General features: G+C 36.9%; 1 protein-coding gene across 1 annotated transcript; it reads right to left on the bottom strand.

The window, feature by feature from the left end:
* Positions 1 to 8,615: 8,615 nt before the first annotated feature.
* Positions 8,616 to 23,430, bottom strand: LOC140150163 (nose resistant to fluoxetine protein 6-like). Its single transcript, XM_072172166.1, has 12 exons — positions 23,412 to 23,430; positions 22,815 to 22,899; positions 22,290 to 22,696; positions 20,915 to 21,085; positions 20,503 to 20,596; positions 19,482 to 19,755; positions 17,237 to 17,316; positions 15,776 to 15,886; positions 15,045 to 15,201; positions 12,579 to 12,759; positions 11,465 to 11,607; positions 8,616 to 8,928 (listed from the first exon to the last, which is right to left on the bottom strand). Exons 1-12 carry the CDS (start codon positions 23,428 to 23,430, stop codon positions 8,776 to 8,778), a joined length of 1,875 nt encoding a protein of 624 aa, XP_072028267.1. The 3' UTR covers positions 8,616 to 8,775.
* Between the last annotated feature and the right edge of the window lie 3,356 nt (positions 23,431 to 26,786).

The raw sequence follows: 26,786 nt of genomic DNA, 5'->3' as shown, positions 1-26,786 counted from the left end.
CAACATATCAATCAGTCAATCTGTCAGTCATTTAGTCTCACGTCATCACAAGTCATAAAATTAAAATTGATCGACAACTTGATTGGTCGATCAGTTCATTGTTTCATTGTTTGATGGTTTGATAAGTCTATTGATCGAAATTGACTATTATATAATTATTAATATTGTTATTGTTTGATTGATTGACAACTTGAAGAATTGATGTATCAATTAATTCGTTGAGCCGTTGCAAGTGAGTACGTGAAATGTTTAAGAGCTGAGTTACTTCAATAGGCCTAAATTAAATAAATAAATAAACAAGCAAATAAATAAATTAATAAATGAATTAATTAATCAATCAATCAATCAATCAATCAATCAATCAATCAATCAATCAATCAATTAATTAATTAATTAATTAATTAATTAATTAATCAATTAATTAATTAACTAATTAATTAATTAATTAATTAATTAATTTATTAATTTATTAATTTATTAATTTATTAATTTATTAATTTATTAAGTAATTAATTCATACATTCATTCATTAATTAACTAATTAATTATTAGATGAATAAATAAAAGTTGTGCAAGAAAAATCAATGCAATAGATGTCCCATCTATCTGTAAATTTGTTTTGTTTTCATAAAATTGCTGTAGGCCTATTTCTCTTTTGAAATCATTAGGGGCTGTGCAATAGTTATGATCCCTGGGGAGGGTAAAATTGGGGGGGCAAGAATTTTTGGCGAGCCGCAAGGGGGACAAGCAATTTTTGGCCAGCCGAGAGGGGGGAAAGCGATTTTTGGCACACATCCATGGGGTGCGTTTTAAATAAAACGCTCTAAAAAGGCTTCGAAAAACAGTACGGAAACGCTTTAATATGCAAATTTTCCTGCTCGCCGCGCTCGCAACATAATAAGCCATACCGCATGATACCCGCAAATCATTGGCATGTGCAAGAGGGGGGGGGGGCTAAGAATTTTTGGCGGACCGAGAGGGGGGTGCAAGCGATTTTTGGCAGGCTGAGAGGGGGGCACGATATTTGGCGGGCCATTCGGAAATTTTACCCCCGGTAACGTACTGTTATCCTAAGCCTTTTAGAGCATTTTATTTAATAGGCGTAGGCCTACCATGAATAGGACCTATGTGCAAAAAAAACCCTCCCCCGGCTCAGAATTATTACACAGCCCTTGATAATCTCCGGGGATAATCTCCAAAATCATTCAATCATTCTTTTGATAGACCTAAACTCTTCTAGTAGGCCATAGATTTTAAATACTATGAGTAGGCCTATACGTATTCAGCAAGTGACATGTACAAGTGCTATAAACGCCGTGCATCAGTGTGTCACTTCATTAATATTACTAACCGGCTCACACGCTGTAGTGTATAAATCAAAATTCAAAACACTCGGGTGATTACATAATCAGTGGCCTCAGCTCAATTGAGGGCGTTTCAATTTATTACGTGATTTGGGAAATGCACAAGATCAAATAGAACGGCGAGTAATGATTATTTACTTGTTTTTAAAAACAAACTGCTTAGGGCGGTAATACAACGTGTACGTCCGATAACTATAGATTGAATGATATTTATCATCACACGGGGAAACAAAAACAAACGAGGTCAGTGGAGGTCAGTGGTCTCAGCTCTCAGAGGGGGCGCACTTTCAAGCTTGGTACTCGCATTGAACAGACAAAGTTCGCAAACTGAATGGCGGCTTTATTTGTCAACCGTAATTAACATAATCAAGGGGTCGAACATGCTAATATCATAACCGATCGATAACTGGACTCATTTTCACCAAGCAAACCAGCGGGATTTGTCATAGGTTTGCGTGCGTAATAGAATAACCGTGAATTTAGTGTCACCCCCTTGGTAATATGATCAATGTACCTGGGTGGTAGTATCACGGTTGTTCTATTAGCAACGCAAAATCTATGAAAAATTCAGCTGGTTTACTAGCTAGAAAGTGAGGCCAGTTATCGATCCGTTATAGCTCGTTATGAATAATTCATGTTCGACCCCTTGGATCATGTTAATTGAGTTTGGCAAATAACAACGTTGTTAGTTTTGCGAACTTTGCCTGTTCAATGAGAGTATAGCACGCCCCAATACATCTGGGCACAAACCAGGCGAAAACGATCCAGTTTAATGAAATGGCGGACGGGTATTCCCATCAGGCACCAGTGATATGTTTTTTCAAAGAAAGTCTACTAATTTGATATGAAATGACATTTTGCAATAGCAAAGTCAAAATTAGGACTTTCTGTCAATAATATGAAGGAAATATGTGACAGAGGCAAGGTGGGAAATACAAGTAGTATTTAAGTTAAAATAACCTTTGATACCCGACCTGACCTTCCATCATGGCGCCTTATTCGTATTTATGTATTTCTATTATATGCTCTCAAGTAAAATAGAATACCAATCTGCTCTGAGCAGACAATGTTACTTGGCTCCCAGCATGAATTATTGATTTTATACGGAAGTAAAGAAATGCACAGTGATGTGCATGATGTGCAAGCATACTCCAAATATTTACGGTAAATCTGAATAGTGGTCACATGTTAACATATCATGTGTTCGGGAAATCACGTGGCAACATTTTAAGATTTCAGGCTTGTTTACTAGTTAATTGCCATTTGTACTCTTTATTATTTATCTTTGTTAATTAATATATATTTTAAATGCTGATAAATCGTGGTTGGCTACCCATGATATCTGTTAAATTCAATATTTTATGAATATAATTCTACCACGCAGAGGGGGTCACGCAGCAGAATTTCACATCACCTGACTTAGCTACATTTCGAAGCTCTGCTCTTCAAATTCATGTAAATTTCAAAGTTTATACATTTAATATATTTAATATGATACTAATTTTTTGTTATAACCAACTGGTACACGAAATATACTACTGTCTGTTCAAGATTAGATTCTTGAATTTTTAAGATATTTGAAAAAATAAAACATTGTGGTCAAAGTCATCAAAGAAAAGTGTTAGCACAGCCTTAGACCTAACGTGATTTATACTTTTCAAGTTCTAAAGTTCAATTTAAAACCCCATTTCTTTTCAATTTTGGTATTTTCCCGCGATATTTTTATAAAAAGCCGTAGAACGTCGGGTACCATAAACTTTTTTGAATCAATCCATTTAGAGCAATGGGGACGAATGTGACAATGCGCAGAGATAGTATTTATTCGACCATCCGCATCAGGAAGTATTGTCCAGCAAAATACTTGCCAGTATGCCTAATTTGTGTTGAAACCCGCCTGTTGAAACATTACGTTATTATTTATGAACTAAGGTTTTCTAAAATAGGCCCAGCTTATATAAATACATTCCTTGCATGTTTATTTAATTAATTATTTATTTATTTATTTATTTATTTATTTATTGATTGATTTATTTATTTATTTATTTATTTATTTATTTATTGTGCGAATGGGTCTGAGAATGGGTCTGATAGGCCTATTATAAAACTACACATTTATTTTCAATTTGTTATTTCGTTTTGTTTGTTGAATACAAACTGACAAAATTGTGAAACAAAAGAACCTTGGTACAAGAAAATATTAAAAATAATCAGGTTACAGAAAACAATTCTTGAAATGTCACTGTATCTGAAAATGTCAAGCGAATGCTGATATTCTTGGGAAGGAATGGTGGTATTAAACAAAACTCAATTTACATTGTAAACCTGTTGAAATAAAAACGAAATCCATAATTTTAATGTCATTGTTTAGGAAGAAAATAATGCTGAGAATAATGTTATGCATAAAACGTAATCGCGCCATATAATTTCGTGTAACAAAAACCGGTGGACCATCATCACCTATAGAACCTATCCAATAACCGGAACGGTATAACAATTGAAATGGCAGGACAGATTGGTGGACAGATTGTTTTGCTAAATTGGATAGGGTCTAAGCCCTAAGTTGAGAATGGACCGTCCCACTCGATTTGTAAAAAGGTCACGAACCCTTTCGGTGGACCCAAGTAACTGCCTAAAATGAGGCAAAATTAAAAAGAAATGGGGTTTTAAATTGAACTTTGGAATTTGAAAAGTATAAATCACGTTAGGTCTAAGGCTGTGCTAACACTTTTCTTTGATGACTATGGCCACAATTTGTTATTTTTTCAAATATCTTAAAAATTCAAGAATCTAAGCTAATTGAACAGACAGTAGCTTATTACCTATACAGAAAGGTGATTATCAGCCTTCACTCAGCAAATTGACATGCCCGGCATATGCAGCCATTCTCCGTCTGGATAACATGACTGTCGCCCTCAATACGTCTGGGCGCAAATTTAAATAACAATACGCTATTTACATATCAATGCGGCCTCATGCTAATTAAAGCTGCCCCATCCAGGAGTTCATCTATGGTATAGACCTACCAAAATAGGAGACTTTACTCTGAGTTTCACGCCATTGGCGATTGTCAGACGACACGATAGAGACAATTTGGCTTGACCGCCATCCCCTTGGAATGGGAGAATATACATTACATGGTGTCAAAGCCAAGCAATTACAGAGTCTGACTCCCTTGAAGAGTCACATAAATTTCTTGACTCCGTCGACGACTCTGAATGTAGAGTCAATTGACCCCACAGGTAGAGGCAACTGACTCTCCTGTGATAATCAGGTGACTCCTTTGGGGAGTCAGTGCTAGTTTACTCCACTTATAGAGTCACTTGACTCCATTCTGGCTATCAGTGCTCTTTGCAGGATGATGATATACTCAGAAAAGTGAGATATTTCCTGCACACGGACAATGAGTAGAAAAGCCTCCTCAGAAGCAAATGAGGACATTGAAAACCAAATTGATGACTTAGGCTACAATTGAGAAGACATATTTGAATGAGTTGAATGAGAAAGAAGATAAACTTCCTTCTTTAGGGCATAACAAGACTCTTACAGGTGATACAATTTCTGATCATGAGAAATTGGTGAAACAACAGAGAAGAACGGCAGTCCATTGCTCAGATTGATGCGAGCGTCTTGTTAATGAGCGACATACACGGAGCTTTGTGATCACTTCAAGGGCGCCGATCTGCGCCGACCAACGATTTGACGCACAATCGGCCAATCAGATTATCGATCTGTTGCTATGATTGTCAGACGTTTGATTCAGCCAATCAGAACCCCACTTCCGCGTTTTCGCTCTGTACGCTCTCAAAATGTCCTTCTCTGATAAAAAAAACTCTAAGTCATGACAAGTTAGTTCTGGGGCAACAAAATGGTTTAAAACTTTAGCAGATTAATCAAAGGGCATTGACCCTAGAAGAAACAGGACATTATTCTGTCTGCAATACTACAAACAAGGTGCTAATGAAAAAATGGCGCCCACCTGATGCACCTGCCGATGAAAAGTGGAAGGTAGTGTACCAAATTGTGGTACCAAAAGTCTACCACACTGTAGTTATTATTATTATATTTTTTTCCGGAATACTGCAGATCATGCCACACTTGAGAAAGAACCATTGCGTCTTGAACTGGCAAAACTGACAGAAATATTCTGATTTTCTGATGTGAGCGATCACTCACATGGCGTATACACACAGAGGTCACACACACCCCAGTGTGAGCACTCACTCACATGGCGTATACAAGCTCACTTACCAATGCTTACACAAAGATAAGCCAATTACCGAGCTATTGTCAGTAGCCTTAATCAGGATGTCCCTCGGCTCATTAATGCGTCTCAAAGGTCGGAACAAAATGGCCACGCATGGCTGTGGATTCAACCTACCATGGCGATTTCTGCCATGAAGATATCGGGGCGATGACACTGTGCAACATGTAAAAATGCATGTAATTTTCCGACGACGACGAATGGTCCTAATGCAGGAATTTAGAAGGAAACAAGCTTCTGCTGCTCGTCGACGAGCTGTTTTTCGTCGCAATTATTTGCTTGATTTACAACAACATAATTATACAACAACAGCTATGGTAGTGCTTATGGCAGTTGGGGCGTTTGCCGAAGGGCTTCTAGACTATGCCATAGTCGATTTTGATAAAAATGTGTTATTATTCATGATGAAAGCATTCAGTTGAACTCGAACTTATACTGTAATTTATTACATCAAAATACTAGTATAAAATGGTTATGAAAAAGTTTATATAATTATATTTGTGACAGTAAAATTAAAGTATACGTAGGCTTATGTTATTGAATGCAACATATCATAATGGCATAACTATAATGGTACTTCAATACTGGACAATTCTAATTTTAGAATCTGCCAGTTTATTAATCGCGAAAGCCCGAATTAAAAATCGACTATGGACTTTGAATTTTAAACGGAACTTTGAACGGGCAAAGTCCACTGTCAATCATACTTGTTTATCAATCCAAATAAACCGCAAGCAAGTACAAGACACTGAGAGTGTAATGTTCCCGCCAACACAAAGGGCGGTATAGTTGTGTACCATGCAGTTATCTTAATAACTACATGGTACACAACGATACCGCACTTTGTGTTGGCGGTGCCCGGAGGATTTAAACCATAACGAGATCTGGGCGACCAATCACAAGCCAGATCCATTTAAAGATGCATTACATCATGGCCAATTTTAGTAGGCCAGAAACCCGACAATCTTATCCATAGACAGTCGTGTAAACCGCAATCCAAAGTCAGTAGTCCACTTGGGAAGCTAACAAACAGAGGGAGTACGGTGACTGAAAAGATCAGATGTGAAAATCTATCAATTGTGCACAAATTAATTGAATCAGAGTTCTAAGCTTAAATGCAATAGCCAGAGTATGCGCAGTTGGCAAGTGGACTACGGAGAAGTCTAAAGGGCTTCATGTTTAGAGAACTATGGTGTTGGAAAAGGCAAGACACTACTATGAGAGGGGCGATACCGGTTGCGAAAAGGGTTGCCATTACAGTTTGGTGACTTGCTAGAAACTCTGACCTTGTTGCTACGAGTAAACAATTTGAAGTTGGAAAGAGCACTGTTGGAAAAATCTTCAGAGAGACTTGTGAGGCAACCGTGGACGTGCTGAAGAGGCCAACAGGGAACAGGCTGCACTCATTATTGACGGGCTTAGGAGGAAATAATGGTTTCCCACAATGCGCAATCACGTTAAGCTCAATTGAATAGATAATCTGTAGTATTAAGATATGGTGCTGTGTGTTTGGGTGTTATCTTGCTACATTAGTGGAACCAATGCCTTTTTTGGCATCCTTGCACCTCAAATAATATATTTGTATATGTACCACATGCTTCCCACAAGGGGTCGAAGGTCATAATGGGCCAAAACTCGCTAGGAATAAAAAAGTCAATTGTCATAGTTCTACGGTTCTTAGTTCAGGGGTTATCACATCAAATAGTAGGTTATATGTCAAATATTTTATACACAGAGGTCAAATTTAAAAAATGTTCTGATTTCATCGAAATTATCTCATAAACATAATAAATCACAAACATAATACCTATTTCACAATTTTGGTGCAATTCAATTTGAATTGCCATGTCTGTCCACCTTGCATTCAAAGTACAATAGAAATATAACCTTTGACTCATGACTTCATCCGATTCTGAGGTTATACATTTCTTAAACAAATTATTTTCTAATTTCGTTTGCCAAGAGGAGTAATTTGAGACAATTTACGATTGCATTTCGGTCCATTTTGAACAATTGATCTATGTGCAAATATGTAAAATATTTGACATTGGACCTACTCGATAACACCCTAACGCCTTTTTGTCCCGTATACAGCACCCTATACAATGCTAAGGTTCTATAAAGAAGGACTTATTTGCAAAGTTAAAAAAAAGTGAAAAGCACAAAGCTACAAATCAATCCATTTTCTTGGTTAAAGATTTTTTTATTTTCTACAAAAAACCCACGGGGGTTATTCAATAAGGGTTCCTTAAAGGTTCTTCAAGCTTAAGGTTCTACAAATAACCATTTTCATGGGTAAAGAGCGTTTTTGGTTCTACAAAGAACGAACCCCGTGGAAAACCAAAGTGTTCTTTGTAGAACCAACAAAAGGTTCTTTAGTCAAGAAAATGGATCTTTGTAGAACCTTAAGCTTGAAGAAATTTTACGGAACCCTTAATAAAGAACCCATCAAGGGTTTTAGAACAGAAAAAAAGAACCATAAACGGTTAACACTCCTCTTCACTTCTCTTAACTTGATGAGTCCCTGAATTTAATGAATTAGTTGCTAGACCTGTTTAGATCTTGGTTGTTTATAGAACATTTCAAGGTTCTTATAGAACTAAAGCATCGTTTAGGGTGCTGACGAGACAAAAAAGGTGCACCATTTTTCCCCGAAGACTGTATATTACAACATGATACAGCAATTTTTAAATTTGGTCCCCATTATGACCTGTGATCCCTCGTAGGAAGCATAGGGGTCATAGAGAAAAAAATGGAACCAATTTTAGTCTTATCATTTGAGGTGTAAAGGAAGCCCACACAATTGGTTACCCTAATGTAGCAAGACAAAATGCTAATTCAAATATCACAACACAGCGCCATGTGCTATACTTACTAAAAGTAAAATAATGCACACATTGTCATCATTTCTCAGCTTTGCACTTTTGTATTTTGCGAAACGGAATCATAACATGGTTCATTTCTGTTTCCTTCTCTGTCTTGCTTTATTATTATTATTATTATTAGTGTCATCATCATCATCATCATCATCATTATTATTATTATTGTTATAATTAGTGTTATGACGACAAAATCTATGTCATTGAAAGCACAAATATTGTTTAGTTTCTGTTATATATCCTTCTCTTCCACATTCAATTTGGTAGAGTTTTAGTCTTTTGCACTAACATCTCTTTCTTTCTTAGCAGGTGCAGGTCTACCGAGAAAAGCCTTCTCTATACCAACTGTAGGTGATTCTACCAATAGTGATAAAATATATGCGCATGCGTAGGATGCAACCATATTTGCGATAAACCAGTAGCTCTGTGGTAAAATAAAATAAAAGTCACCGTTAGTGTGTTTGGAAAAAGAAAGGTAATTTTGCAAAATTAATGCAATAAATTAAAATAACTAATGTACCTTTAGATCAAAATGCTCACAAAATTCACGTCGGGTCATGTAAATAGCTATATTCGCCCGATATTTCACAAATAAGGCAAAACATACATTATTATCTTTTATTTTATATATTTTAGAAAGTTACGAGAATTGCCAAGCGATGTATACATAAGCATAACTTTTCAATATCGTAGAAACAATCCTGTCTTTCTTCAACATTTTATCAGGAATTTTAATGTGAAAACATCCCATTGTAATATGAAACAGGTAAGTTTCCCCATTCTCTACAGTTTCAATAATTGGTTGGGATGTTTTATTACATCAGACAGAATAACCAGCATCATTATGTTTATTGACGTGGAATATTTGGCTACATATATTGTAGAGCTATGTCGGGTGCTTTACATACTGGGAGTTTTGTTCGTTATGATCAATTCCAACTAAAAACGAACGTGATCTACTCTCGTTTTAGTGACGTTTTACCACTACACTAGTCATTGCTAGTGGTTTCATCAGACGGGCAACTCATCACATCAGACTGTTTCCTTTTATGGACAACAGAAAGCAGCGTAGAGGGCGTGATGAGTTGGTCACTTACACTTACACTTACACTTACAGGATTGATGGGATTAATTATAGGTTTAGGCCTTTTAGTACCCCATATCCATTTTCTTTCCAGTGCTGATCAATCTTTCCTTTAAACTGATTTGTAGTTTTAACTCCAACAACATCTTCAGGAAGGTTATTCCACACATCTACCACTCGCTGGGAGAAGAAGAACTTCCTCAAATTCAAACCTTTCTTCAGCTGCCTTTTGAAGAGTTTGAATTTGTGACCCCTGGTGCCTGTGTTATGAGACATGGTGAAAAGCTGATCTGGGTGGATATCTTCCAAGCCGTTGAGAATTTTGAAGACCTCGACCAAGTCACCTCTCAGTCGCCTGATCTCCAAGGGATACAGGTTCAGTTCTTCAAGTCTTTCTTGGTAGGGCTTCTCCTCAGGCTTGGAACCAATTTGGTAGCTCTTCTCTGGATCTTCTCAATGGCTTTGATGTCTTTTACCAGGTAGGGGTTCCATGCCTGCACACAGTATTCTACGTGTGGGCGAATGTATGCCTTATACAAGATAGGGAAGCTCTCCTTGTCAATGTGTTTGAAAGTTCTCTTAATAATCCTCAGGCTAGTCATAGCTTTGTTTGCTGCCTTTGTTCATTGCAGACTTGGTGTGCAATCGTCTGTAATGTATACACCTAGGTCTTTCTCCTCTTTAGCTGTCATGATTTCTTCTTCCCCTAGCACATAGCTTCTCTCATTGTTGGTCAAAGATGTTGTTGAGTGCGTAGGCCCCCTCGTCCTTGTTTAGAGTGGCATGTCCGTTTCTGCGGATATTTTAGTCACCTGGTAGTTGACCCAGATTGGTCAATTAAGAGAGTCAAAGAAGATAGTTCCACTCCTAAGACAAGGCCCCTATATTGAGGGTGTATCTGAGCGGGTCTCTCTTGTTTTTTTTTAAACACGGGTTTTCTACTGCGATGAAGCCACAGCGTACCATCCGCAGTATTCTCGTTCACCTAAAGGATAAACTTCTCCTCAACATAAAGCGGAAACAATTTACGAGATCTCCTGCGGTGACTGCCCTAGTTCCCAAATTCGGTAAAACTGGCCGTCCCTTTGGTATCCGACTCAAAGAGCACCAAAAAAGGAGGAGAAATTTGAATCCAGACCATTTACGCGTGCAAATCGCAAATCTTCTGCCACAGACATTCACAAATCTGCCATCACTGATCACGTGGCTTCTACAAATCACTTGGACTTAGTCTAGGGCGGACATTTTATAAATGAATTTAGAAGAGCAGCAACGACACCACTTGCATTACATTCCAGATGTTAAAACTACATCATATGCAAAATTTGAGGAAAAATGAACGAGTCCGTTTTATTTTATGGCCATTTGTCTATAACTGTTCTTTACATGTAGCCCTATGGAGAGAGTGCCCTTGAGGGCGCTATAACCCCATTTTAGGAACAAAAATGTGATTAAAAAAAAACGGACCCGTGCGAATTTTCTAAAATTTTCAGAGTATGTAGTATGAACATGAAGAAATATAATCAAGTAGTTGCCGTACCTGCTCTTCTCCGAAAAAAATAAAAAGTCATATACCTCAATGATAATGAAACCTAGGTGAGGACTCTAAATTGATCGTGAAGCTGAAGACTACCAAGTAGCTGAGAGAAGCCATTTGGATACACAGAAAAGGACATGACACTTTAAACATAGGCTCATCACGCCCTCTACGGTGTTTCCTGTTGTCCATAAAAGGTAACAGTCTGATGTGATAAATTGCCAGTCTGATGAAACTATAGTGTAGTGGTGAAACGTCACTAAAACATGAGTAAGTCACCTTTTTTAGTAGTTCATTACAAAACGTTTTAAAAAGTTGAATCTTTGAATCAATACTGACCATTTCCACGTAAGTGAAATGCAATAGGGCTTTCTTGGTCAAGATAACCTGGAAGATGATTATTGGATGCACCAAATACGCAGCGAAATTCAGTCTGGCTAATGGATTCCAGAAATTCCACGATAAGAAACTGTTGATATAACCTGAAAAGTAATTAAATTACATAATGTTATTAGACAATAACCTCCAAAATGTCCTCCAATACTGGATAAACAAAATATTATTTCGTTGGCGACAAAAACCGCTTAGCCCCCTTCTCGGCCTGCCAAAAATTCTTTGCCGCCCCCTTTGCATATTTAAGCGTTTCTGTACTGTTTTCCTAAGCCTTTTTAGAGCATTTTTTTTTAAAGGCGCCTCCAAAATGTGTGCCAAAATTGCTTGCCACCCCCTCTCGGCTTGCCAAAAATTTTTTACCTCCCTTTCAGCTCGCCAAAAAAATCCTGCACCCCAATTTTACCTTCCAACCATGGCTCATAAGTCATAATTGTTAAAGTGGAATAAAGTCGGCACAAAATTGGCACTTTTTAGGTTTTAATGACCAATATGAGGTTAATTTGGTCAGAAACCCACATACAGGCGTCAACCTGTATGATTGTATGGACCATCCCCCGGGACATACGCCTATGAAACTTATCCGTAATTTAATTTAATTTGAAGAAAAAAACCCCAAAATTTTAGAAATTTACTCGGGAATTTTTGCAATATTTTTCAAAAATTTGGTTAAAAACTGTTTTTTAAACACTTTTTGAGAAGATTTAAATTTTCGTTTTCTTTTCATGAAATTGAGGGTCATCAATAAACCTAAATGGCTGAAAATGAACCCCGAATCTGCCCCATAATCCAATTCCTTTATTTCTACTATAAATAACCTCGTGGTAGTCCGGGATCGTAGAAATCATTTGAAAACGCCAAAATTGAAACACACATTGTTAAAAAGGTCTTCCAAAAGTACCCCCTAAAGAATGCATTATACCCCTTTAGAGGAAATTTTCACAATTTAAAGGGTACAAAAATTTCTTTATACAGCTTCAGCAAAATGCTCGAAGAAAACCATGTTCTTTGATAAGTTTTTAATCCTGCAATATATAATATTATAATTCTACTATCAACATACCACCATTGCCTGTTATACACGCAAACATAACCCACGATACGCCAACAGCAAAAGTAAATCTACTTAGACAGTTGTAAACGATGGAAAGCCACTGCTCCGTATCTGGTCCGGTAGCTTTAAGTCCATAGATTGCGCTACATGCTAAAGCCGCTGATACAGTCCAGCCCAAGATGTTAACAAACTATGGAAATACAAGTTACATTCAGTATTACATACGACGCCATGGAACATTAATTTATTTATATAAACCCAGGTAGATCCAATATTGAAATAAGTCAATAAAATCGAAGAATTACCCTTACCATGATAAAATCAAAACATTACTAAAAAATACATACAAGCAATTATAAAATAAACCATATCATGAAAAGAGAACTATTAGTAGCAAAGGAAGTGGGGTTAGATCATCATGCAGTTATTGTTAACTACATGTATGCACACAACACAGGGGCACTCACAATAGGCAATTGAACCCTACTGGTAGCGCTGTATCGTAGCTATTGGGGATGAACTAGTTAGTATCATATATCAAAAAGTATAAAAGCTATGATTTTAGTACTTTCTCTCTGTTTCAATTACTTATTCTTTTCCAAATATCTGAATCTTCAACCCGGTACAAGTTTAAATAACGGGGGAACATACATTTTTATTAAAAAGAAATCCTACCATCTATCCAAACTCGCCGTGTTATTCCAATGCACATTTTACTTCACCGGGCAGCCATTTTTTGATCGTATTTTGAAGATTGGCGTCATAAAACCGTCATAGGTACAAATTTAGTACTTTCTGTCAATCAATTATGGCTTATTCTCTACATGTCAATCTTTAAATAATTGGCATAGTCCTTATAATAACGGTACGGTACTCCGCCTTGATGAGTAAATGACAGCAAACAGCTGCAAACCAGTGAAAAATATCCCAAAACTCGGTCAGTGGGGCTCCGTTCGTACATGTCAATAGAGTCATTCTCGATTGGATTAGTCGTCCGTAGCGGACAATTCGGTCGCTCATTGGATCAATATTATCAGGTGGTAATAAATTTGCATTGGACAATAGATTACTATATAATGGTTTAGTACTGCATATATCGGTTTAATCTTCAATAAGCGGGTTTATGGCTGGAAAGGTCACTGTGAATTCGCCGTGGACGTAAGTGCACTATGTGCAAATTTGAAGGCCTGGAGGGAAGTTGAATTGACAATAGCTTCAGGGAGATAATCCCAAATGGAGGAGGCAAACGTGGAAGGTGGAAGGAACTACAAGAGCGTATGAATTGATATTGCGCAGACGACTGGGTCTATGGTGATCGAGGATTGAAAGGATTGGGAGAAGAACAAAGGATTCCAAGACTGAAGAATGACTCGACAGGCGAATCGTTGAGTAGACTCCATGATAAGGGATATGTTTAGAGGATGCCAAGTAGTACAACCATACCCTAGAATGGAGCGAACCAGGGACCGATGCTGACATGGGTTGGGGTGGGGCGTTACTGATCAAAAATATCTATGAATGAAGCCAATAATTGTGCAAGCATTTTTTGTATGTGACCGATGTAAAGATTACAAGAAAGCTTGTCAAACAGCCAGACACCAAGACATTTGTCGTCTGCGCAATTTCGATAATTGGGATGGTTTATTATAAATTTTTGAATGGTTAAATTCGATCATTTGGATGATTTATTGTGAATATTTGAGTGATTAGATTCGATTATTTAGATGATTTTTACACTTGGATCATTTGAATAGTTTAGTTCGATCATTTGGATGTTCAATAAAATTGTTCGCGATGTTCATTGAAAAATATTCGCAATGATGTTCATTGAAAAATCGTTGCGATGATGTTCATTAAAACATGTTTGCGATGATGAACACCATTTTATGGAATTTGTATTTAAGTAATTTAGGCATTTTGGAAAGGTCTTGATTGGAGAAGAATGTTTTTATTACGGTAATTTATTATTGTTCAATCAATATGCCAACATTGTCTTGTGTACGTGATTGCCATAAATATATTTACATGTATACGAAAAGAAATAATTTGTGTTTATTGTTGGGTGTCCTGGACTTGTCTGCATCGGTATCGGCATTTCATATGTGTCAAATTTTTGCCAGACTTTCTACTTTTAAGTTGTTGAATCATAATATTAATGTTTAATTTATTTGGTCACATCCCCAAATTAAGGTCACGCTACCCACGGCCAGGGAATTATCTCCTTTCGTCGCAAGGCAGACTATTATCAATTTCCCCAAACCCCTGGTCTGTGACACTATGAATAACCTTCTCCCAGAAGCCTACATCAACTTGGTTGCAATGAGATCTGTAGTATGAGGCAGGAGCAATAGGACCCCCAGACTGGAAAGCGGATTTTACCATATGCTCTATAGCACTTTCCATAAAATGCATCAAAACTTATTTAGGTACTCAAAAGGGTTGGATAAACGTTTCAAACTCTAATCTAATAGTTACCTTGTTCAGCTTATAAGGTTTGCCATTCATCTTGTATATAATATATCCCAGCATCATACCAACGAGATACACTTGAATACGGACATACGGTTTGCCGTAAATGAAGTCATCGGATTCCTCAATTCCGGGAGTTGTAGTTGTACGATTGTTGTAATACCTTGTAAGTAAGTCAAGTAAGTAAGTAAGTAATTAAGTAAGTAAGTAAGTAAGTAAGTAAGTAAGTAAGTAAGTAAGTAAGTAAGTAAGTAAGTAAGTAAGTAAGTAAGTAAGTAAGTAAGTAAGTAAGTAAGTAAGTAAATAAGTAAATAAGTAAATAAGTAAATAAGTAAATAAGTAAATAGGTAAATAGGTAAATATGAAAATAGGTAAATATGAAAATAGGTAAATAAGTAAATAAGTAAATAGGTAAATGGGTAAATAAGTAAGTAAGTTAGTAGTAAATAAGTAAATACGTCATAAGTAAGTAAGTAAGCAAGCAAGCAGGTAAGCAAGTTACGCGAATGAGAGTGAGTAAGGGGTGAGTGAGTGAGTGAGTGACCGGGTGTGTGAGTGAGTGAGTGAGTGAGTAAGTTATGAATGATAGGAAGGCAAACTTAAATATTATTACAAATTATGAACATCTAAAAAATCGTAAACATGGTAAAAGGTACATTTTATAATGAGTTAAAATACGATTTGTTTTAATAGAAGCAATTCCAAAATGTGGTTCAAAAACTCTATTAACCACTCACGGGGTGGTGGATCCAAATGCTGGAAGTCCCCAATACCAGCATACGTAAGCCGTTGAACCAAATGATACACCACACAGCAAGCCAAGTAAACTAACTCCCAATTTGCTGGATCTAAATGTGAAAAAAACCCAACATAATATGCTTATAAGAAAATATCCAAGTTGGAAACTCCAACAGGCGGGACTTCATGCTCAAACTTTGGGTTTTGGTTTCAAAGTTACACGAGCAACGGCCAAATAAACTATTGTAAAACGTCATCTAAATGCAACTCTCCTTATAGACGAGTCCCCAAACCAGGGCCAGAGGTAGGCCATTTTGGACTGGGGAACTGGGAAAATTGCGTCGGCACTGACGTTAAAAAAACGTACATCAAAATACGAACGTACCAATTGACTTGAATTTTTGAATGCGATTTCCGTGTACAATATACTTTATACGACATGACGTTTGGTGCCATTTGTACGTTTTTTTCCCGGATTACTCAATAGCCTTTTTTCTAAATATCAAAATTCCTCAAAACCCGCGGAAATGTAAAAAATTCAAATGCTTTTTCTCCAAATTTTCTTTTACAAGCGCAATATTCTTTATCGGTGCAAAATTATTATTCGATAAGTGGTTGAATATGTTATTGATCGCAATTTTGACATAAAATAGGATCGATTGAGCATATATTATTGGTCGAGCTATTTTTAAAACTTATAGCGAGACCCCGAGTGAGACCAATAAATATTGGACATAAAGCATCCAATTTGGATCCAAAATTTACACACACTTTGTGCGGTTTAGAGTTTCTGTTCCGTGTTTTTGTCACAAACACTCTACGCTTCAAGCATGTCGGCATCTTGCTCTTCACGATGTCATTTAATTTTCAAAATGCACACCATCCAGCTTGGAGCTCCTGGATTATTCTATTTTACTTAATAATCCACTTTCACCAGTTGGCATTATGTATTTGGCACATGGCTCGTTCAAATGATAATAGGTATACACAACTTTGCAATTATACAGAATGGAGGCCGATTTTTGAAGTAGGGATAGTTAAAAAACAAGATGGAGATATGAAATTCTGTTATACAAGCCAAAACTGTAATTTCCTAAATTCATAACAAAACCATAATGTCCACTTCCATCCAACTGTACCACCAGGGCAAACCGCCCTTCACAAAAGCTCTTTTATTTGCTAAACGTGCAAATAATTGATGACGCGCTATTGATAACAGATGACGCGCTGTAGAGTTTCTTATAATTGGCGCCTTCCAGCAGTTGATGGCGTTTTGGCTCGGCTAACTCCAATCCAGCTGGAAGCAAGAAAACTGAAAGCAAGAACGATTGTATAGACTGGCTACACAATCGTCCGCGCTTCCAGTTTTCCGCTTCGCGAATTACGGCCTGATTTAAATTGCTTTATCATTATCATTATTAAGCACAATATATTGTATAGGTATATAGGGCCCTACTTACTTGTACAAGCAATAGATAATAAACGGACTAATGATAAAAAACTGCATGTCGTTTGAAAGGTACCAACTCCATGCCATACACTGCAAAAAACGAAAAGAAAAGAAATGGATCAAGTTTACGTGGCTAGAACAGAACTGACTATTCTCCGTAGAAGTAGTGACGTAACAGGATTAATTACCATAGCAATGGGTATACACTATTTTTGAATGCATTGTACTAGACATATGATCAAGAACAGGGATAAAAAACCTGGATCGTAATTCTGTAGAATTTTCACATCATGCTGATCACTAATACGCCTGTAACATTAGTGTCTATGAAAATAGCGGCATAGAGTGTATGCAATAAACCAATCGGAACGGTATAACAATTGAAATGGCAGCCATGTTGGAATTCTAAGATAGCTTAAGATGACAGAGGGATAGGTCTCTAGATCGATTCCATAACCATTCATACCTATCACACGTTTTATTGCATTATCATGCGAATTGCCCCGTCTTACCTTATGGAGGACAGAATTTTATTTAAATGAGGATGACTCTGTCATGAGTGACGTAGTATTGAATACCCTCTATTTTAGTCAATCTCCATTGCACACATACACAGGTGATTAGTGCATCCTGTTTATTCGCTGAAGAAGTGACGTAATAAATCGGATTAACTACCATAGCAATAGATGAATACAATTTTGACTATATTGCCCTGCACTACAAGCAGGTTGTACTCATCTGCAATCATAGATTTAATACAATACCGCTCTTTTCAAAGATACTAACAGGGGGATGAGACTGCACAGGGTTAAATGTCGGGACCTAGGTCACAATTTGAGAAGAGATATGTACCACCAACAGCTATTTGCGGAAGTAAAAAGCCACGTCTGTGATTGATATCCTCAAATTTATTGCCTCATCAGTTACTTGGTATAACTGATTTACTACAGAATAGTTCATATACCATGTTAAAATTGCAAATCATTTGCAAAAAGTTACTATTTTCGCCCGTTTTGTCATACGGTTGTAAAGTCAATGAACAATATCTTTGCTTAGAGAGCGATTAGAAATTGATACCGGTATGGCTTCCGACATGTGTCTACAAGAAGTAGCCTGATAATTTCCGCATTTGTTTGTTCAAAGATGAAGTTTTGGCATGTTTTTTCTTCGCGGCAAAATAGCAAAAGAAGCATGATATACAGATAAAAGTAAAAGTTCTACAAGTTCTACTTATGATCAGCTTTAATGTGATACCAAACTTTCACATTTCAAGTACGTGTTATCATTATAAAAATGCGGCTCGGACCTGTGTTCTGTGTAGTTTAATCCGGGAGTTTAATAGAGGTTATCCGTGTTCTATAAGCTGCATATCCTAACAACGACTGCTATACCTTGTTTAGGACTTTCAAAAGAAGTACCTGCATGTGCAACCAGGACAGTTTCATAATAGCCCGCCAAGAGTCATGCAGGTAACTCCGAGGTCGCGCATTGAATTGGTTTGAATGAGGAATACTACGGGAATCGGCGCCTTTCGTTAGAAGTCACACATGAGTAAAGTGGATAACCTCTATTGGCCTTTAGTTAGTGGTGCGATCTCTTCTTGAATCACAAAACGGCCGTTCAATGTTTATTTTTTTTACCACCTCCAGGTCGGAACACCATGGTCGGAACAGACATTGTGTTTTAATCACTGATAAAAGGTTTTTAACTTGTTTCTAAAAGGTAATGCAACAATCTAAAGTCTGCACAAAAAATAACGCAGCTGTTTTTGATACCCCATTTGTCAAATGTCGTTCAATATTAACAACACAGTAGTAGTGCTTTTAGAGAAAAATACCCGAATTTAAAAGTTGCAGTTTACAACAATCAATGGTTATTACGCAAGCACTGTGGCAACACTTCGCGTTGACTTCAAATCAATAGCTATTCGGGCATTTTTCTTTCAAAACACTACTGTGTTGTTAATATTGAATGAAATTGGATAAATAGGGTATCAAAATGCGCGTAAATAAATCATCCTTCTTTCAATGCTGAAATATTGTGAACACAATTATTAGTTCTAACACTATAGGCGTATTTATAACAGCTGCGTTACTTTTTGTGCAGTCTTTATGAAAGAGATACGTATTTACACATTGCACATTACGATAAGGTCAAGCTCTTACACTGTCCAGCTCTTACACAATATCAAGGTTTTACACTGTCCTCTCATAATGTAGTACTCTCAACCTAGCCTAGACCTATATGCGACTTACCTGATCGTTCAGATTTCCTGGAAATGGATAGAGATTGCTGATATAAAGAAGATTCGCCCACCAGTACTTCTGACATGCCTCACTTGTTGATTTTAATAAATCATCTTTTCCTCCTCCTTTGCCGAGATACGGAGTCAACGTAGCAAATATTGCCAGTGTTACCATGTACAAGGGCGTTATGCGCCAGAAACGATGGAAATAAAATAGAAACCAGTTGATACGTCCAGACGTCTTCCTTAGCTCTTTAAGCGTCAGATATGTCACCAGAAAACCACTGAAATTACATAACACTAAATCAATATTTATTTAATACACCAACTGCTTCATGCATTGGTAGCACCGGCGGCGTAGCTACCCCCGGGGCACTCAACACAAATGACCATACGGGTATGCTCCCCGGAAAGACCCCCCTTTGGGGTTTCGCAGCTCGAAAGACCCCTATATTTGACCAAAATAAAGCTCCGAAAGACCCTTGATTTTGATCAATTCAGCTCTAAAAGACCCAAAAATTGCTCATTCCTCATATTTCTTGTTTTTTCAGGCGATTTTCAACCAAAAAACAAAGAAAGACCCTTGATTTTGACTTTTCGCAGCTCCAAAAGACCCCATTTTACTTGTTCACAGCCCGGTTCGCAGCTCCGAAAGACCCCCTTTTACCAGTACGCCATCAGCTCTCAAAGACCCACCACCTCAAAATTCCGGGGGAGCATACCCACCAAAATTTTTTGATGTGCCCCCCCCCCGGAGCTACCCGCCCCACGAAATTTGGTCGTTTCGCTCTCCCTGCGTTCATGTAGTTGTAAATGATTTAAAGCAGAATTATTAGTTTTGCCGCCGATTCTCAACATGGACTCCCCCACCGACAAAATTCGAAGATGTAATACCACTGGGTAACATCATAAAAATATGATAAACAGAAAGAGAGAGATAGGAGAGAGAAGCAGAGGGAGAGAGAGGGGGAGCGAGAAAGAAATTAGCAAGCGATAGCCTATGCCAAGATTCGCACTCGTCATGTACGTACCTCAATAAAAAGAAAGTATCCACAGAGAAGGTGCCATTAAGTACCGCCATAAACGCCGTCTTATCGGTCAGTGAAAAAAGATATGCCGGGTTATCTGAATATATTTTGTTGAAAAAAAATTTCAAACACACATACAATAGAAATTAACATTTAAACTTTTACTTTTTTCCGTGTACCTGAATCCTGAACTAGGCAAAAAGATCGACCATATTTACAGAAAAATGGAGGTCAAAAGAGTTGAGCATACATACATTACACCTGTCTGCTGACTACCCCCAGCGAATTTCACAATGGACAGATGGATTCACTTGATAATCATTTTGGGCCAAAAAAACACACACACACAAAAAAACACCCATTAGATCCAACGTTCCAATAAGATTATAAATTATAATATTACTTAATTCCTTACCATAACGATATCCAAACGGGAATTGTATAGAATGACCCAGTATCACCCACCACATACTAAGCACTCTGATACCGTTAAGTGCACCTAACATCGAAGATGACGATCCCGTGGAGAATATCTTTTCGGTGTTGTGAAATATGGAGAATGACATCAAAAGTCGGTCCGTGATAGCTGTCAGATAGAATGAAGCATCAAATAGTAAAGATTGTTGTGTATGAGATCATTCTCATAAAATTTAAGTCATGCTTTGCTTAGTTACTAAAGGAACAATTTGTGATTCCTTTGATCAGAACCAAGACCATACCCCCCCGGGGGGAGGGGGCACTTCAATATGAAATGGATATAGGTGTAGGGCTGGCACTTTCGCAGTAAGAGGCATTCGGTGAGAGCAAAATGTAAAAAATACGGGGTCATTGGGTGAGAGCATGATTTTTGGCATTCGGTGAGAGCAAAATGTAAAAAATATTGGGTCATTGGGTGAGAACATGACCTTTGTTACAATATTGTATGTAGTGCTGCAAAATGGTGAATCATATCAAACATATTGCGCACTTTAAGTGAAAAGCCCGAAAATGTGCACAGATGTAGCTCTCGATAATTATGCTTAACAAATTTGGATAGGGGCCAATTTAAATTTTATTCCATCAAACTTTGTACAAGGAAAAAATTCAAAGTTTTAGTCTCGAAATCGTTTGTAACTTACAACGAGTCGCAAGTTTCATTTTACTAAACTTACCTACGAACGGTACCCTGCTCTTCGTAAGTAATAGGGATTTACTACAAGGACCCTTCGTAAAACTACGTCTAGTATTGGGTATTCGTAACTTTTCGAACGGATACTTTTATGTTACGAAGGGTTCAAAGGTTAGTGAAATATCGCAGTCAGTTTTGAAAAGAGTAAGGTGCTAATCCCTGACTGACCCCATCCGCCCTGGTGATTTTTTTGATATTCACATTCTAAGTATAGACATGAAAAGGCACCGTCGATCATGCCTAAGAGTAAGACTGCGCTAGGCAAATCGAAATTATACTGCATTTCAAAAGTAACAACAACTTGGGCATTTCCTAATTCAGGGTGATTTATGCCGCCTTTTGCAACAGGCTCATTACAGCGTGACAGATTAACGCTCACTCACTATGCTTATAATTGGTGTGCTTTGAGAAATAATCTAATGTAAATTTAGTCACTTTTGAAATGCTCTTTTTTCATTCAAGTTGATATAAGTTGGGGAAATTAAGTCGCACCGTGTCGAATAAGGTATACAAAATTAATATTCAGACCGAAATTTTCCATCTATTGATCACGTCTTAAGTTTGGTTATTTTAGTGTCTTTAAGATATTACCTCTGTGGGTATGTATATGACAGAAGCTCACCTAGTTTATGACTATCTACATTTCTACTTGCGCAGTTGTCTTCTTCAATCACTACTTGGGTAGTCCCATAAGTCTTAGAATCCACCGTAGATATCTTCTTCTCATCGTCATATATTCTAGACTCCTCATACTCAGGGGGCTGGTCATCAGTCGGATTGCGAATATCACTTTCCCCGGCTCCAACACATTTCTCAGACGTTGCACCTGTAGAAAATGTGCTCTCGTATTCTGTCTTCTCACCTTTGGAGTTTTCATCATGTACAACTTGTTCATAAATATTCTCTTGGGTTTTAGGGTTTAACTTTCCATGTTTAAGTTCTTCTAAAATGGAAGCCACGTATTCATGAGAGGTCACGTGGTAGACAGTTCCGGTTAGAACAATAAGTGCAAAGAAGGACAAGATAGATCTGTAAGGCAATAAAAACAATTAATCATGACATATAAAAATAGTTTTCTAGTAACAGCTAAGCAAAAAATTATAAATATACAAGCCGACATAAGAAAAATGGAATCACATTGACTTACAATGTTGCAATGGCGCCGGTACTCCATGGAATGTCCTCGAAACAGTCGTAGGAAATATTGTCGGCGCCTCTAATTGGTCCAAGGTCTGTATAAATATACAGGATGAACAGATCGCAAGTTAGTGTTTATCTTTTATTAGTCATGTAATTAGACACCATCCCACCAGGATTTGAACCCACGTTCAGGATCATTTTCTTGCATGGTATCTGAAAAAGGCGCTTAAAAATCATATCACTGAAAATACCAAGCTGAATGATCAAAAGTGTAACATACAGGAAAGACACGTTTCTACTATAATTTTACAGTTTTGATGAGTTTCATCCGCTGCACATCGATTTTCTCAGCCGGTGTACGCATATCTGGTCCCAATAAAGTAGGGCGCAGTGTAAAATTGTGTTATTTACACTTCATTGTTTTAAGCAAAAACAGGTCATCATTTGTTGAAATGTTGGTCATTTGGGAACCCAGGCATTAAATTTATTGATAATACTGTCTTTTCACACAGATCCACGTAATATGAGAAAACCGTGCTTAAAATCACCTATAACTGTGTTATAGAGAATTAATGGTATTGAACTATTATAATAACGCTCTTACCAATTGAGCTATCACGCATAGGTTTATCAACATGATCAAGATTTATTGTAGAGGTCCATGGCTATAAGAATAGGCTTTATGAAGAAAAACAACAACATGTTTTTGCCGGGGGTGGGAAATAAATGTTTTGGTGTGATTCAAAGTCATCTGGCGCCTTATGGAGGAAGGATCTTTCTTTCTTTCTTCCGAGTCACCCAGACCCGAGGTGTTGATTTCTTCCACCCGGCGCATCACTGAATCATTCTCCCACCACCATTTCCCTTATACGTTAACCAATTGAACCATTTTGCGACCATTATAAGGCACCTCTCTGCGTTTAAACGGATTTTCAATCACTGGAATACGCATATGATGTCACCACAGTGGGCACATTTCATGCTATTAATTAACCTAATATTAATTATTTCGTGCAAAGAACACTGTTAATGTGAATTCGACATTTTAACTTACAAGTTTTGTGAGCCGTTGTTAAATCTTCGGCTGAACAACTTGCCGGCCAACAGCTACCAACAACTGAGTACAAGGGAAGCTATAAAGGATGAAAAATATGTATAGATGCATATGAACCATACACAATAACATAATGTCTTTAATGATAAATTATGCTCGTATTAATTGTACCAGTACTCACAAATCATCTTCATCATCACCTCAAGTGTTCCCTTCATCCAATCAGATTTTTTTTTATATTGTGAGAGGTGATTTTGGCCTTGAGTCAGTACGACTCGTAACAATATCAAACGAAAGCTAACACTTCTCCAAAAAACACTTTTCGTCACTAGGTCAACAGATAACGCAATTCTATGTTATAGCAATTAGGCGAATGTGGAAAATCTGTTGAAAACTACCTATCTAAGCACATTTTTGACCAAATGTAGTTTTAAAAGTCAAAACCTCAAGTGTTCCTTACAATATTTTTCAATTTTTATGTCATTAAATCATCATCATCGTCATCATCATCAAACTCATTATCATCATTAAAAATAGTCCTAATAATACATACAAAACTGACTGCAGGTGCCTGCATCATACAATATTGGACATCAAATGGGAGTGCATCGTCTTCTTTGGTAAGTCCAGTACAAAGTTCATAGGCTCCTGGGGATTTAGCATTCCCTGTGAACACCGCCTTAAACCAAGCTGTTACGTCACCCCATGAAGCCCACACTATCGTGCGAAAAAAAGGAAGAATGAAACAAAACAGTAAAAGCTAGAACACACAATGAATTCATTCATATTTATTTCCATAAAAATCATTACATTACATTACATCAAAAAATTAATATACAAGCACGATACATATGGATGAAAAGGCTGGAAGATCAAAAACACTTGAAAGTTAGCCTTTCCCTAAAATCAAACGAAATTAGCAAAAAAAAAAAAAAAAAAGCAACTTTACCAAACATAACCAAAAGACAAGACAAGGGACGGGGACGTGCTCACGGAAAAGATTAATTATATTGAGAAATAAGTTTAAAAAAAAATCATTGCGGAAATGTTTGACAGATTTTGAAGCTTTCAGATTTTTATCTAAAGAATTCCAAAGAATGGGACACTTTCTTATTTTTGGTTAAATTTAGGTCATTTACATATCTTGTCTTGTAGTCATGTATGTCAGAACGTCTAGTAAAATAATTATCAAATGAACAGGGCAGCTCATTTATGGAGTACCTGTACATGAATGTACCTAATCCAGTGTGTACATATCTTCAACCTTAAAATACGTTATAATTAGCAAACAATGGCGTTGTGTGATCTCTATAGTGACCGTTTGCCACAGTTCTTATAGCCCATTTTTGAATATTTACAATTTTATTTTTAAAGTAAGCTTTACATGTATTTCCATAAAAGTATTCCATAATTCAAGAAGGCAATATTAATGTAAAATAAAGTGTATATAAAATACGATTTGGAACAAAATGTTTCAATTTATTCATGATACCGACATTTCTTGATATAGTTTTAGATACACAATCAATGTGACATTTCCAAGTGAGACATTCGTCTATTAGTACACCAAGGAATTTTGTTTGATGCACTCTTTCTAAAGTCGAATGATCTAGTGTGATTTGCAGGTCTTGATTTACCGATGTCATTTTGGGGGTGCCAAGTATCATGTAATTTGTTTTGGTGGCATTTATTGACAATTCATTAGCTTTAAACCAATTGCTTACTTCCTTTAATTCTTCATTAACAATGTTTATCTGGCGTTCTACGTTTTTATGGGAGTACAAAATAGTGGTATCATCTGCAAAAAGGACAAATCCCAGTACTTTGGATGCATTAGTTATATCATTGACATTGAGTACAAATAGAAGTGGACCCAGGATTGATCCTTGCGGAACACCACATATAATATCGCGTGATTCTGATTTATAAGAATTATAATAAACATATTGTTTTCTGTTGCTTAGATAGTTTCTGAACCATTCTAACACAATACCACGAAAGCCATAGTGTTCTAATTTATGTAAGAGTATGTTATGGTCGATTGTATCAAAGGCTTTTGACAAGTCCAGAAATATTACATTAGTCGTTTCGTTTCTTTCAACTGCTGCAGTAACTTTGTCTACCATTTGCTCTATAGGCATAGAGGTCGAATGAAGCTTATATTGTCTTCATACATTTAAGGGCGAGCGGATACCAACGTTTTTTGTGGGACATGTGAGCACATCAAACATATCGGATTGCATTTTGAATACGAGGTATGTTCTTTTAATATCAAATTGAGAGGAAAAGCCGACAATCATTTGAAAATTCTGCCCTTTCGTATTGAAGATAAACTTTCTTCTCCCAAAAGACCAAAAATGTATAGGTGTTTTTGGGAAAAGATGAGCATCGTCAATACGACTTAAACTGTGTTTGCATTCTTTCTATTTTCTTTGATTTCTATTTTGTTAAAGACGAGTCCAGTGCCAAGACACGTTTTGCATAATGCTGCCAAAACACCAGTTTTACAGTGTATAAATGGGAACATGTTAATTCTACGGTATTTAAGGGAATATTTTCGAAAATAGTTAGACCTAGGTCTATGCAATGTTTGTTTGTGATTAAAAAACACATTTTGAGGAGGAAAAGTTACAAATTATCATTTTACATTCCATACAATATCATTTTATACCTTTTCATTATATAGATATGTCTTGCATTTTATAATCTTTCATAACTGTTTACAATTCTTTCAAAGAATTAAATTACATACAAATGACAGTTTTTTCAGCATGTCACATGTAAATTACCATTGGGGGTCTTTTTAAATGTTTTTTTAATATTTATATTTGATAGTATAACAAGTAGATATGCAAAAAATATGAAAGTGATGACTCCCGGTCCCATTCCAAAGGAGCCTAAAAACGCAAACCTGTCGTTTTTGTT

Source organism: Amphiura filiformis, chromosome 4 (assembly GCF_039555335.1).
Source record: "Amphiura filiformis chromosome 4, Afil_fr2py, whole genome shotgun sequence".
Classification (NCBI taxonomy): domain Eukaryota; kingdom Metazoa; phylum Echinodermata; class Ophiuroidea; order Amphilepidida; family Amphiuridae; genus Amphiura; species Amphiura filiformis.
This window is presented reverse-complemented; position numbering and strand designations above follow the sequence as displayed.